The 13,032-nt window shown below is 43.0% G+C and overlaps 1 protein-coding gene across 3 annotated transcripts in view; it reads right to left on the bottom strand.

Moving 5' to 3' along the window:
* The window catches only part of COL22A1 (collagen type XXII alpha 1 chain), a 225,103-nt gene that overhangs the window by 30,720 nt on the left and 181,351 nt on the right, over positions 1 to 13,032 (bottom strand). For all 3 annotated transcript variants that reach the window (XR_014229069.1, XR_014229070.1, XM_082320514.1), the window contains exons 41-43: positions 12,185 to 12,262; positions 7,897 to 7,932; positions 6,923 to 6,976 (exon numbers count right to left, since the gene is read on the bottom strand). Coding sequence is in view for 1 of the 3 variants with exons in the window: in XM_082320514.1 (XP_082176640.1) it covers positions 6,923 to 6,976; positions 7,897 to 7,932; positions 12,185 to 12,262 (168 nt within the window). In the remaining 2 variants the exon portion in view is untranslated. The remainder of the gene's footprint in view (positions 1 to 6,922; positions 6,977 to 7,896; positions 7,933 to 12,184; positions 12,263 to 13,032) is intronic.

Below are 13,032 nucleotides of genomic sequence, written 5' to 3'. Positions count from 1 at the left end.
GCACACAAGCAAAGTCTTGATACCCTGCTACACCGTAATTATAGCTACAGAGGAAACTTGAATTTCATCCTTGTATCTCATTTATAACTTAAATCTCGTAACTCTTGCTAGAGGAGAGAGAAAATGGGAAAATATATTGATTTTTCTTTTTCTATGTCCACATTAAACACTTCTGGGTGAAAAACAACCCTTCAGTTACCTTGACTTTCCAAGAGGTGAATATTAAACACAAACTGAAGTGGAGCTAAAGTGGAACTGAAGTAGTACTGAAGTCCATCATGAAAACTTGTTTCCTGAGGAATTAAACCTTCTGCAGTTGAGAACCAAGAGAAGATAAGGTGTGAAGGAGATTCTTAGCTCATAATTCCCCACAAACGTCCTTCCAGAGAATTAAGTAAATATAAGGAAATATTATAACCATTTATAGTTTTGCTTCTTCCACAGAACAGCAATGTGAATGTAGAAGATTGTGGGATGTTCCCAAAGTCCCTTCTCTTTCACAGATGCTAATTGTCAGGTCATGCTTTTGGCATGCTCTCCACTGTGGTTCTCAACCACTTCTGCAAGTGGGAAGAGGGTTGTCTAAATAACGATTACACAGATCTTATATTCTCAGACCTACTTTGTTCGGGAAGATTCACACAGCACTTGTTTTAAGGAGCGAGATGCAAAGCGAAGACTTGAGCCATGAGAATCATCCTGGATCAGAAAGCAACACAGAAAAGAATTCAGAAATTTCTTTCATGCTGGCTATTAACGTAGCTATATATAAACTATTTCTACCATAGGGCTCGCTGACAGCCTTTTGCTTAGGGATCTGAAATATGACATGGTACTAGCAGTGGAATTTGAGAATTTAAATAAGATTTATTTAAAGAAGAATACAGGAAAAGACTTCTTAGTTATGAGAAAAGACACACAAGAAGGGAGTGACTAAAACTGAAATCCTGGGAAAGATTTAAGCATGGTCGTGATATCCACATGGTATCAGATTGCTTTGAGACAAAAAGCAATGGACCTATTTGCTTGAATGCTGTATGGTGTGGAGCTGTTGATGTCTTTAACAGGGTCCAAATAAGCTGGGATAAGAAATTAAGCTATGTGCCATGGCTGACAAATCTGAAAACCACTGCATCCCCAGGAAAAGTCAAACAGTTGAAAGGTACAAGACTGCAAAAAGAGAGCGTCCTTTGAAGTATGCTTGTCTGAGCTGAAATGAATAAACTAGATGTAGGATGATGGCACTTCAGCATGTTGCATTATCAGAGAACAGGCAACTAGAAGCAGGGTCCAAAGTGGAGCTAGAAAAGGCTGACAACAAGGGCCAAACTGCAAACATTACTCAGAGCAGAATGAAAATGCTAGAAGGATTTAGGCATTAGAACAGGCTGCCCAGGGAAGTGGTACAATTACAGTCCCTGGAAGTATTCAAAAAACGTGTGGATGTGGTGCTTAGGGACATGATTTAGAGGTGGACCAGGCAGTTAGGTTAACAGGTTGGGCTCGATGATCTCAGAGGTCCTTTCCAACCTTAACAATTCTATGATTCTATGAAGGAAGAAGGCACAGAGGGTATAATTGCATCTGACAAGCTGACTAACAGGGGAGGAAACTGGAAAAGAGAAAGACAGAAAATAAAAAAAAGAACTTAAGAGTCTGCCCAAAAAAATGCATGGCACTGAAAAGAGACACTGTTAATGCAACTGGGAACATGCACAGACCCAAATAACAACCAGTACTGGAAAGCTCATAAAGTTTGAACACTTTCAGGAGTTTGCAGCCAACAGTGGCTGGCACAAAGCAGAATATCCAATGAATGGTACAGCATACCAGTGCATGAAAAAGATGTCAGCAAAGAGGAGGTGTGATGCACAGGATCCAGAGTACCCTATGGGTCTGCAAAATCTGACACACAGGAATGGTCTCTAACTGGGAACTGATGGAAGGTGTGCAGATGACACGCTGAAAAATGATGCTCAGGTAAGTGATGTACATGAAAATAAAAGAAAGAGAAAGTGTGTAAGGAAACCAGTGACACAGGCTTATGGTGGAGTAGTTCTATTACAAGACAAAATTAAACTTGAAATGCAATACCTTAAAGAGGTTCTAAGTCCCAGGAATAAAAAGACAACAGGAGGTTTAATAAGTGTACTCTGGCTTGGGGTGTATGTACCCTAAAACAAACGCAAAGGCTCCTTGGAACTGTCCTTCTAACTGTACAGGAAAATCAGTCCCAGAACAGAAAACTCTGCTTTTCAGATCCAATGGCAGTAATGTATGCATCCACAAAGTTTTTGTAATTATGAAAATAAATGCAGGGGAAGATTAACTTCCCTGGCAATACTGGAACTTAGTTATCATAAATAATTAACATAATTAAAAAGTGATTAATTCAATGTTTATGTTAATTAAAATTAAAATTATCATAATCAAAATGCAGAAAGAACATATTAAATGGGTGTCCTCACTGCTAATAGTAGGACAAGGGAATGTCTCATTCAGATTGTTTTCTAATCTAAGGGAACTAAGTAGGTATGTTGAACAGAAACATTTTATCTCCCAGCAGACAGACAGAGGAGAGCGGATGCTTCCCGGAAAACGTGTAGTACAAGGGTATTTGGCCAGAGAGTGTCTGCTCCTCTGGGGGTATCTGGTCAAGGAGCTTTTTCAATGCAACAAGGGAAAATAAGGAGGATGCCATAAATAAGAACATACAGGGACACAAACCTGACCAACAAATAAGGGAGGCAGTGATGGGAATTAAACCTGGACAATCACACTAATTGATGAAGGCAGGTGAGAGCGTGAGAAGGTTTATTCCATCAAGGTTTTCTGATCCAGGACACTGTCAATTTGGAAACTCAGGGAAAAGGAGGAAATCAGAAACAAAATATACCAAGACACAGACCTAACAAGAAACGAACCTTGCCACTCACACTAACTGATGGGCTATCAAGAAACCACAGGCTGCACTTCCAGGAAGATCAACCTGGACTTTGCAAGTGTAAACCAGGGGGACCCTCAACTGGAAGGGGTGCAGGAATTGATAGAGCTGTGGAAATGCATGAGGGGACATGCAGAGGAAGGGAAAACAGAGAGGAACAAACAGGGCGGTAGACAGAAAAGGGCATAAAAGGGGCTGGTCCTGTAAAACGGGGCTGGTCAGTGCACTTGTCTGGCTGAGCCTTGCACCTGATCACCATGGTTTGTCCTATTATCTTTTATCTTCTTATTCAACCTTTTCTTAACTATCTCTCTGCATAATGTATGTGTGCTGCAAGGACTAAGTGCCAGTTACTGGTGAGACCTGTATGTGCGTGTGAGTGAAAATTCGTGCCAGCTACTGGAGTCAGACTGGGGGTGTAGGCTCCCCTAGCCTCTCTTGTCCGCTACTGGAGTGAATGCAGGGGTGTTCAACCTCCAGCCACTGGGGCAGGAATGGTCTGTGCTCCCAAAACCACCTATTGGGGGGACCAGCATGAGCAAGGTGAATGAGGGGCTCCATGTCCATGGCTGGCGTGGGACCACAGGTCACAGCCCATGTGCCTGGTGCCAGCTGGGATGGGGTGAGTATATGTTCCCCAGTCCTGGTGTGTGTGTGTAGGGGGTTGTGTATCCATCAGCAAGGTTCAAGCTGGACCAGCTGGCAAGTAGGGGGACTTGGGTCCAGGCCAGTGCACGAGGGACAAGTGTATGAGTGTTGCATATTTGCAGTGAGCATCAGGCTGGACCAGCAGGCAAGTAGGGGACCCATGGGATGGGTAAGGGGATCTGGAATCTGGGCAGGGGTGCCAGGACAGGGGGGCTGTGCCATTGCTCAAAGGATCTGCAAATATATGTGTGCTTGTGAACCTTGAGAGTGGTGTGTGTGTCCCACCACTAATGACCTTCTGTCTCTGCCAGCTGAAGAGGAGGATGGGACTTGGCTGTCTGTGCTTATGTTGCATGTGAGTCCTGTACGTAGGTGCTGTTGAAAGCAGCGCCTTGTCTGTGGCAATCTGTGTGATCAGCCATGTCAGTGTCCTCTGTGTGTCCATATCTGTATCATCTCTGGGATTTATGAGTAGCTTCGCTACTGGTTGAACCTGCAAATGGGAAAGCAGCAGCTGCATCCCTCCACCTGGGCAGAGACCCTGGGTCTTGGGCACCAGAGGCCAGGCAGGAGGGATGTGGTCTGGAGCAGCTGGAGGAAGCAGCCATGCACGTAACATCACTTAACGTATAGAAATAGGTTTTTTTAACTCTCAGAATGGCCAATTTCTCTGAAAGAAGGTACTTAAGGCTATGGTTTTTTAATACTCAGTACAGGAATACTGCCAGTTTAAAATGTGATTTGGATTTTTTTTTTTTTTCCAAAAACAAGTGCAAGTAATACTTGAAGTAACTGAGGGCATGAAAGTAGGCACAATACGTAATATTCCTGTTATGCAACAAATATTAGTCCTACTATAGGGAAAAACAAAGACCACAAAAAAAGCCTAGAGAAAGCACTTTTCAAGCTTTAAGAATTGGAGCTTTAGTTAATCAGAAAATTTAAAAACAGGAAAATAATGTATATAGGACAAGGCAATATGTCCCAGCTTTGTCCCAGAAGAAGAAAATCTGTAGGTATTTATGGATATAGAGAAATCTAGAGGACAAATAAGCACCAAGCCTTTTGCTAAGAGGAACAGAACAAAACCAAACCAGCATGACTGTATTGTAAACCTAGACAAGGATTTTCAAAACCTAAATTTTAATTGAACAAGACACTATCCTGAGAACTCTTGGTATTTGATTGAGTTGCCAACAGATGTTTCAGAAGGTGACCTTGGGCAGTGTTATTGCAAAAAATATGGCACATGCTTTTAGGGCACTAGAAAGAATCTAAAATGTGGTCATGTAAAAAACCCCATCTATTCACCTATGGGAGATAATTCTGGCCAAAGCTATTGCAAAAGAAGTATTGACTCTTCCACTTCCCTAATCTGATTTGCAGTATCAAGGAATACAACAACTTCTAGCAGACACTTCCAAGAGCATCTGATGAGTCTGCAATTGGAAAAAATAATGCAGAGAATAACCTAATGTATGTAAATGTGATTTAAAAGAATTATTCAGTCTCAGAAAAAAACATGAAATACATTTGCAAAGGCCACAGCAAAAACCAAGACTGAGGCAAGTCATTAAGGCTATTGCCACTGAATGGCTTGAGAGTTGCATGGCAAATTCATATTAGCAATTCAAATCGGAGCTTTCCTAACTGATGACATACAGTTTAAACATAACAGACTACAAAAATGGGCATGCTTCAAAGAATACAGGAATACTACATTGATATACAAGAGTGCAAAAGCAGAACAAAAAATCCTTTGTAGTAGTCATAAATGAAAACGGAGATCAAGAAACTGGAAATGCATGATCTTGTCAAAATAAGTATCCCTGCTGTTATATGAAGAAATGTTGGAATGTGCCCTGTAGTTACATTTACACTTCCTGAAACACAAGTAGAATTGCTTAACAGGTGATCAGCCAGAATACAGAGAGCTCCTAAAAGACATATTGAGTGCAATTAAAACAGTTAGTGTAATAGAGAATGTGTTTTATAAGTACCATAAGGAATGGTTCTGTTTGGGTAATTTTCTGCAGGGAAAAGGAAAGATGTAAAGACTGTAGTACCGCCTCTCCAAGAGCTGACCAGTCAATGCTGATCTGAGTACAGCCAGAAAGAGACTCAGGAAAGCTAGCTCTGGCACTCTCCTCACACAATACAGTTGTAATAAACCCATCTATTGTATCTCCTGTTTAAAACCTCTTGACTAAAAATCTCAAACATCTGAGACAGGGTGAGGAGATCTAGGGGCAGCCAGCAGGACACAATCAGTCCTGAATCTGTGACTGCCCAGGGACACAGAGTGATGGACTCAAAGGACCATTTCTACTATCACGGGCTGTAGACGAATACCCTGGCCATAATCATTTGTCTTGTGACAAAGTAGGTGGGAAGAAAAATAGACTTTCTTCTTCAAACACTGCAGGAGGAAAGGAGATCCATCCCGTAGGAAAGTACACCCTGTAGGCCAGCTGATGTACATCAATAAACCATATTAGGGTTGAAAACCGCTTGCCATGGACTTTGTGAAAACCAGTACCTATTTCAGACATGTCAGCATCATGAAGCAGTGCTGAGAAGGAGAGTTACAGAAGGTCACTGCCTGCTACCCACAGTGTTCCCTCAACAGGCACAAATCCAAAGATCAAGGCTTTCAGAATCTTCAGAGCCTCCTTGCTGGTTTTCTGCCAGGACTGGTTTCCACATCACAGAGCTGGCTGACCAGCAGAGAAAAAACCCTCACCTCTTTCTGATTCAATACTGTGACAAAGCCAGGCTGTGAGAGGGGTCAGCTTTCCAGCTGGGGGCCTGCTACTTTTCTCTCTATCCCTCAGCTCCATGACTCACCCGCTGAGATGGCAGGAGTGAGGACAACGCACCAAGAGGTCAAAATGTCATCTCTCATGCACAGTAGCAGCAGCAAAATGAACTCAGAAAGAGCTTTTTAACAGCTGTGGCCCTGTTTTCATAGAAATATTACAGGTCACTTATCTCAGCAGCTTCTAAGTAGTTCCTAGACAGCTTAACAATCATCCTTTTCCAGTGTGAGATCATTTCCCAGTGTATGCTGCCAAGTCCCTTCTCCAGTGTCATTTTAAAATGGTTCAGTGGTAAAGTCCACCGCTGTCCTTGAGACAACCCTCCTTAGCCTAACTGTTTTCCCCCCTGACATCCTGACTTGTAAGAGCTCCACTTCTGTGAATCACCTCTCTTGGACCATCCTAGTAACACTCAATGACTGCAGTTGAGTATGAGCACAATTTTTAGGGAAATTAGATTCAAGCACTGTCAAACTTCTCGAGCACTTACTTACACGTTTATTTTACTTACATCCTGGCCAGGAGGCCCCTGTGGTCCAGGGATACCAGGTACACCGCGGGGACCCTGACAGGGAGAGAACAGACAAACTCGATAACATGAACAGTACTTATGAGGTGCTTCTTAGCTGAAGAGAAGAAATCCTCAATCCAATAGTTATTGTGAAAAAAAATAACTATCAGTTAAACAACTATGAGAGAGTTTAAGAAAAAAAAAATTAAATCTCACATTGCACTATCATGGTATCAGTCATTTCTGTGCCTCAATGGACTTTACGTGCATTGCTAAAGTCAAGCCTCACATACCTTGACTGGAAAGGTAATAGTGACTATTTATAGGAGGCAAGTTTATGAACAGGGAGAAAATATGACTAAGCACAGGACTGTAGAGGAGAAAAGAAGGTTCAGCTCCTCAGTGCCAAGCTAGTACACTGGCTAGGACTGGCTGTTGTGCTGGAAATTCATGCCGGTGTATACTGAGACCACGGTACACAGTTATTTGTTTCACACCATGGACAGCATCCTTGTAAAAGTGCATGTTGAGGAACTACATGTGTCCAGTGAATACTGAAGTGCAGGGTTTTCTGTAAGACTTAAGTAAGAAAAATGCTTAAAAATGGTTTATTTTAAATCTTTCAGACCTTGGCTATAAGGCATAGCAGTGTGCCTAGAATTACATGCCTTGAAATACTTTTTTTGAATGAAAGGTTAAACAAGTGACTCATTCTGTCTTTTGTAGGACTATTGACAGGTAAGGAAAAGTTGTCATGCCAAGAGTCTTGATCAACTCTTTCTCACAACTCAATACAGCAGACAAGTAGCTGGTAATAAACAAGAGAAGTCCCTTTCAGAGGGTCAGCCACCTTGTGACCCTACCATCCTTGGGCAAAAAAAAATGTGCCTTCATGTAATCACTGGTAGAAACACAATTAATACAGTTGCCCCTTCCCCATAAAATCCAGGTGTAGTTAGAAAGACATACTGTACCAATGACCCTTTGTCTCCTGGGGGTCCCACAGGGCCCTGCAAACAGAAAAAACACAGCAATCAAACCACTTAAAATTAACACCCCCCCTTGGCTGACCAGGGTGGGTCCTGAAGTACCAAGATAATAAAAATTGGAGAAGGAAGGGTGAGGAAAAGGCACAAGTCTGACAGGCTGCTCACGCAGACGTTGGACTGTGCAATACTCACAGCAGGATGTTTAGGGGAAGGGTCAAAGGCAGAGTAAGGAAGAAAATGAGATGGATCATGGAAGAAAAAGTGTGAGAAAAAAAAGAGAGAAAAAGGAACCAGAGAGGTCAGCTGTATGCTAACACGATGCTTGTCTGACTGAGCCCTGCACTTCATCACCACAGTCACAGAATAACAGAATCACAGAATATTAATATCTCAAGTTCAAAGGGACCCATAAGGATCACTGAGTCCAACTCCCTGCTCCTCGAAGGACTATGTAAAACTAAATCACATGACTAAGAGCATCATCCAGACACTCCTTGAACTCTGACAGGCTTGGTGCAACGGCCACTTCCCTGGGGACCCTGTTCCAGTGACCAGCCACCCTCTCAGTGAAGAACCTTTTCCTAATGTCCAGTCTGAACTTCTCCTGATGCAGCTTCATTCCGTTTCCTTGGGTCCTATCACTGGCCACCAGAGAGAGGAGATCAGCACCTCCCCCTCATCTGGCCCCCTTGAGGAAGCTGTAGATTGCAATGAGCTTCACCCCTCAGCCTTCTCTTCTCCAAGCGGAACAAACCAAGTGACCTCAGCTGCTCCTCCTGAGTCTTGCACTTGAGACCTTTCACCATCTTGGTTGCCCTCCTCTGGACACACTCTAATAGTTTGATGTCCCTCTTATATTGAGGTGCCCAAAACTGCCCACAGTACTCGAGGCGGGGCTGCACCAGTGCAGTGCAGAGTGGGACAATCACCTCCCTCGATCAGCTGGCTATGCTGTGCTTGATGCACACCCAGGACACAGTTGGCCCTTTTGGCTGCCAGGGCACACTGTTGACTCATACTCAACTTGCCATCAACCCAAACCCCCAGATCTCTTTCTGCAGGGCTGCTCTCCAGCCTCTCGTCCCCCAATTTGTACGTGTAACCAGGATTACCCCGTCCCAGCTACAGAATCCTGCACTTGCTCTTGTTAAAGTTCGTATGGTTGGTGATTGCCCAGCTCTATAGTCTATCCAGATCTCTCTGTAAGGCCTCTCTACTCTCAAGGGAGTCCACAGCTCCTCCTAGTTTAGTATTGTAGACAAACTTAATGTACATTCAGTTCCTGTGTCCGGATCATTTATAAAAACATTGAAGAGCACTGCCCCTAAAACTGAGCCCTGGGGAACCCCACCGGTGACTGTTTCAAGCCAGATGAGCTGGTGAGTAGGAGAGGTCTGGATACCAGCAACTGGGCTGCGAGGCTGTGAACCCAGGGGGTTAAACAGGTCTGTGTATGTTTGTGCATTGCATATGCCCATTGGCAATACGTACTCAGCCTCACTACTGGCTGGACCTGGGGACACAGAATCACAGCACCCTCACATTTGTTAGGCTGTGACAGGACAATTCCCCCAGGTCCTGAAGACACTGTATTCAGCTACCTCTAACACAAGGAAAAGCATCCCACAGGACATGTGTGCTCTTTAAATAAGGTCAAAGCAAGGAGTCCCATGGGCTTGCATATGCTATTCGTTTAGGGATGCAACTTAAAAAGGCACAACTGAGTAGAATGAGCCACTAGAAGGTATCCACTTCTATAGGAACACCACAGAAGTGATGCAGTACCCATATCCAGCACGGATGAGTCAATCTGGCATTCCAGACACTCCCAAAACAAGGCTTGACCTCACATCTTTGGGGCTGTGTTTGAATAAATTGGCTCACGCTATGACTCCTCTACCTTTGGTTTCTATTTCAGGCACATTAATTCACTAATCCTCATACAGTCCTCCATGCAAAATGCCTTAATGCTCTGCTCAAGCAAAGGCTAAATATATAATTCTGAACCCATAGTAACATGAACAGGGCAAGGCAGAGCAAGAGCAAAACCCTTCTACTTATGCAGCACATGGGTCCATTAGGCAATTTCAGCACAAACATGTGAATTCACCCCATTTCTCCAAGCAGTCCCCTCTTCTGCTTACGGTTCAGTTGGGAAGAACATGTTCTGCTAATACTCAGTTTATGGCTCAGTGTTATGTAAATAGTAACGCAATACTTTAGCAGACAAAGTAAAAAAATCCTCATCTATATATACCTTTTATGCAGGGACCAAAGAGGTTAAGGGCACAGGAGGAAACAGGGTGAGGACTCCATTTAAAAAGAGTTGCTGGCTCTCAGCGCTGAAGCTGAAAGTATTATACACACAATTTTGTCACATCGCTAAAAAGGGTATAGGCTGACACATTTAATTCAGTGTGTAATATGCACTGAAGCAGCTCCACTGACTTTATTCTATTTTTTTTTTTCTGTGGGACTCAGTCTTTGTGAAAACCTGATGGATTCAAGGTTATACAGTGTTTTTCAAATTCCAGAGTCTTTGCACTGGAGCTGAGGTTATGATGAATCTACAGTGGAGAAAAACATCATAATAGTTGTTAAAAAAAAGTACTTAGTGAAGCAGATTAAATAAATAAAACCAAATCAGTTGGCAATAGTGTAGTATGTAGGTGGCTACTTATCCTGACAGTGGTCAAACAATGATAACACAGAAAAAAGTAATAGGCTGGTGTGAGACAAGTGATGTCTACATTTGGAGTCAAGTTCTTAGTCATTTGTGTTCATGGATATGCAGATGCTAAAGCCCCAGTGAAGAATAACTTTGTCATCTGGTGTACATCAGGATGCAGAAGCGAACTCATCTACCCCTGTACTGAATCTAAAAATCACTAATTAAAAACCAGCCACAGCCTAGTGACTTTCAAACAAGCCAGATATTAATTGGCTAATTTCATTTTAATTTTAATATTAATGACTGAACATTAAGAAATGCAAGAACATTAGCGTTGCTCAGATAAATCATAACAAATAACACCCAGCAAATTTTCAATCATTGGAAACCCTGTGAGGACCGTGAAGGCCATGACACACTCACAGTGTGAAACATGACTGACCCAGTCTGCTTTACCTTATATAGTATTCAGCATGGTAAAAGCAAATATGAAGTGGAGATACACCTCAGAAAGCTAGATTTGTCAACCAGTATTACACAGCGATATGACTTGTCATTTCAAGGTAATTACCTGTACTAGTTGGTAAACTTACATCTAGATAACCAGAGCATAAAAAGGTTGACTGTGATTGGTACAGTATCATGGCACGTACAAGGGGTTGCAAAAGAATGCAAGGTCTCAGATGTCCTCTAGCAATCACAGCTAGGAATAAAGTCTGCTTCCCCCTAAATGTATTTCACTTGCAAATTCAGTGCATGTCTGGAGGACTCTGAGCGGGGCTATAGTCAGAGCACTCCCAAATCCTCATCTCAAGAGGAGTTGTACATGACGAGTACTGGAATGATCAAATCCCAGCAATATGAAAAATCAGACTTTGAAGAGCAGACTCCCAGATACTCCTCGTGGCCTACTGATAAGCAGGAGGTGACGGCAGAGCTGGATGAGGTCCAGCTAAATATTTGTGGGAAATTATGGGGATGATGACTCTCTTGGAACACAGCAATTTAAGCAATCCTATTTTGTATGTCCCTATCAGAGTGCTGATTATGTCACTGATGCAGGTATGTGTGTCACACTCATCCTTTCTAATAGGATGACAGCAAGGTTACACCTGCCCAGTAGACCAGACTTGCTGGCTCAGCACAGATTTCGACTCACATCCACAGCCAATGTGTCAAGATGATGCAGAAAAGTCAGGAGTAACAGCCAGTGGTATCAATCACTCCTATAGCACTTCTCTGCCTTTCTCTTTCAACTAAAACCAAATGTATCAAGAGCCCTCACAACAGACGTGCAGACATCTGAGACACGAATGGCAGCCTCTGGACTAGTTTATAGTTTGCATCTTCAGAGAGTAAAAATGTCCCACAGGATCCTGGCACAGCTGAGCCTAGGGAACACATTTCCCAGATGGTGATGGGTAAGTTTTTCACAGAATCATAGAATCACAGAATACCAGGTTGGAAGGGACCTCAAGGATCATCTCGTCCAACCTTTCTAGGCAAGAACACAGTCTAGATGAGATGGCCCAGCACCCTGTCCTGCTGAGTTTTAAAAGTGTTTTTGCCTTGTCACAGGTTGCAGCAGCATCTGCTACTCACAGGGGGTCCAGCCAGACCGATTCCTGGCACACCTCTGTCTCCTGGCAGTCCAGGGAGGCCAGGAGCTCCCCTCTCACCCTGAAACAAAGGAAGAAGTTAGAGGCTTAGTGCACTGTTGAGAAAATGTGCTGAAATGCAATCAGGTTTTACAACATGACATAACACTGATACATCCTGACCTGATCCTGCCCATGGAGGAACGGTATCAGGTTGTGGCAGCATGGGGATATGGCACAGTTACTGTCACATCATGCCAAGAAAACTGCCTCTTTCCTTCACACAAGCCCCAGCCCACCTCTGTGAGCACTCGCACAACATCAATGTGTGCCACATCACGTAACTGAGCGGGAACACAGCCTCTACAAGTATTTTAATTATTTTTGTGCACAGCACCCAATTTCCAGCATTTGTAATTGCCTGCAGGGTATTAGGCACTTTCCTTGGCTTGGGGAGACACTAAGCACCATAATGTGCTTTTCTCTCTCTATGTTTCTATGGTAGATGGCTAACTTGCAAACATTGCTAAATACAGATTATTTATCTTGTGAAGACAGAATTAGAGATGTTTGGTTACAGCTTAATATTCTCCTTTCCTTTACCAACATAGGCCTACTCACAGAAATGTATGAATAATTTTTTGTAAAAAAATAATTCAGCAGTTCTACCACTCTCTCTAGGACTATACTACACAAGGAGAGACCTCCCTTCTAGAAAACAGGATTTTCAATACTAAAACCTGCCGAGCACAGAAAACTACTTGACACTGTTTAATGGGCATTGTAAACAGAGGGTTAAGAAAGAATTCAGCTGCACTGCTTAAATTTAACGTCAGCTCTCTTGTTATCGGG

Source organism: Platalea leucorodia (assembly GCF_965183815.1).
Source record: "Platalea leucorodia genome assembly, chromosome: 1".
Classification (NCBI taxonomy): Eukaryota; Metazoa; Chordata; class Aves; order Pelecaniformes; family Threskiornithidae; genus Platalea; species Platalea leucorodia.
The sequence above is the reverse complement of the archived record's forward strand: the minus strand, read 5'-3'. Positions and strand labels throughout refer to the sequence as shown.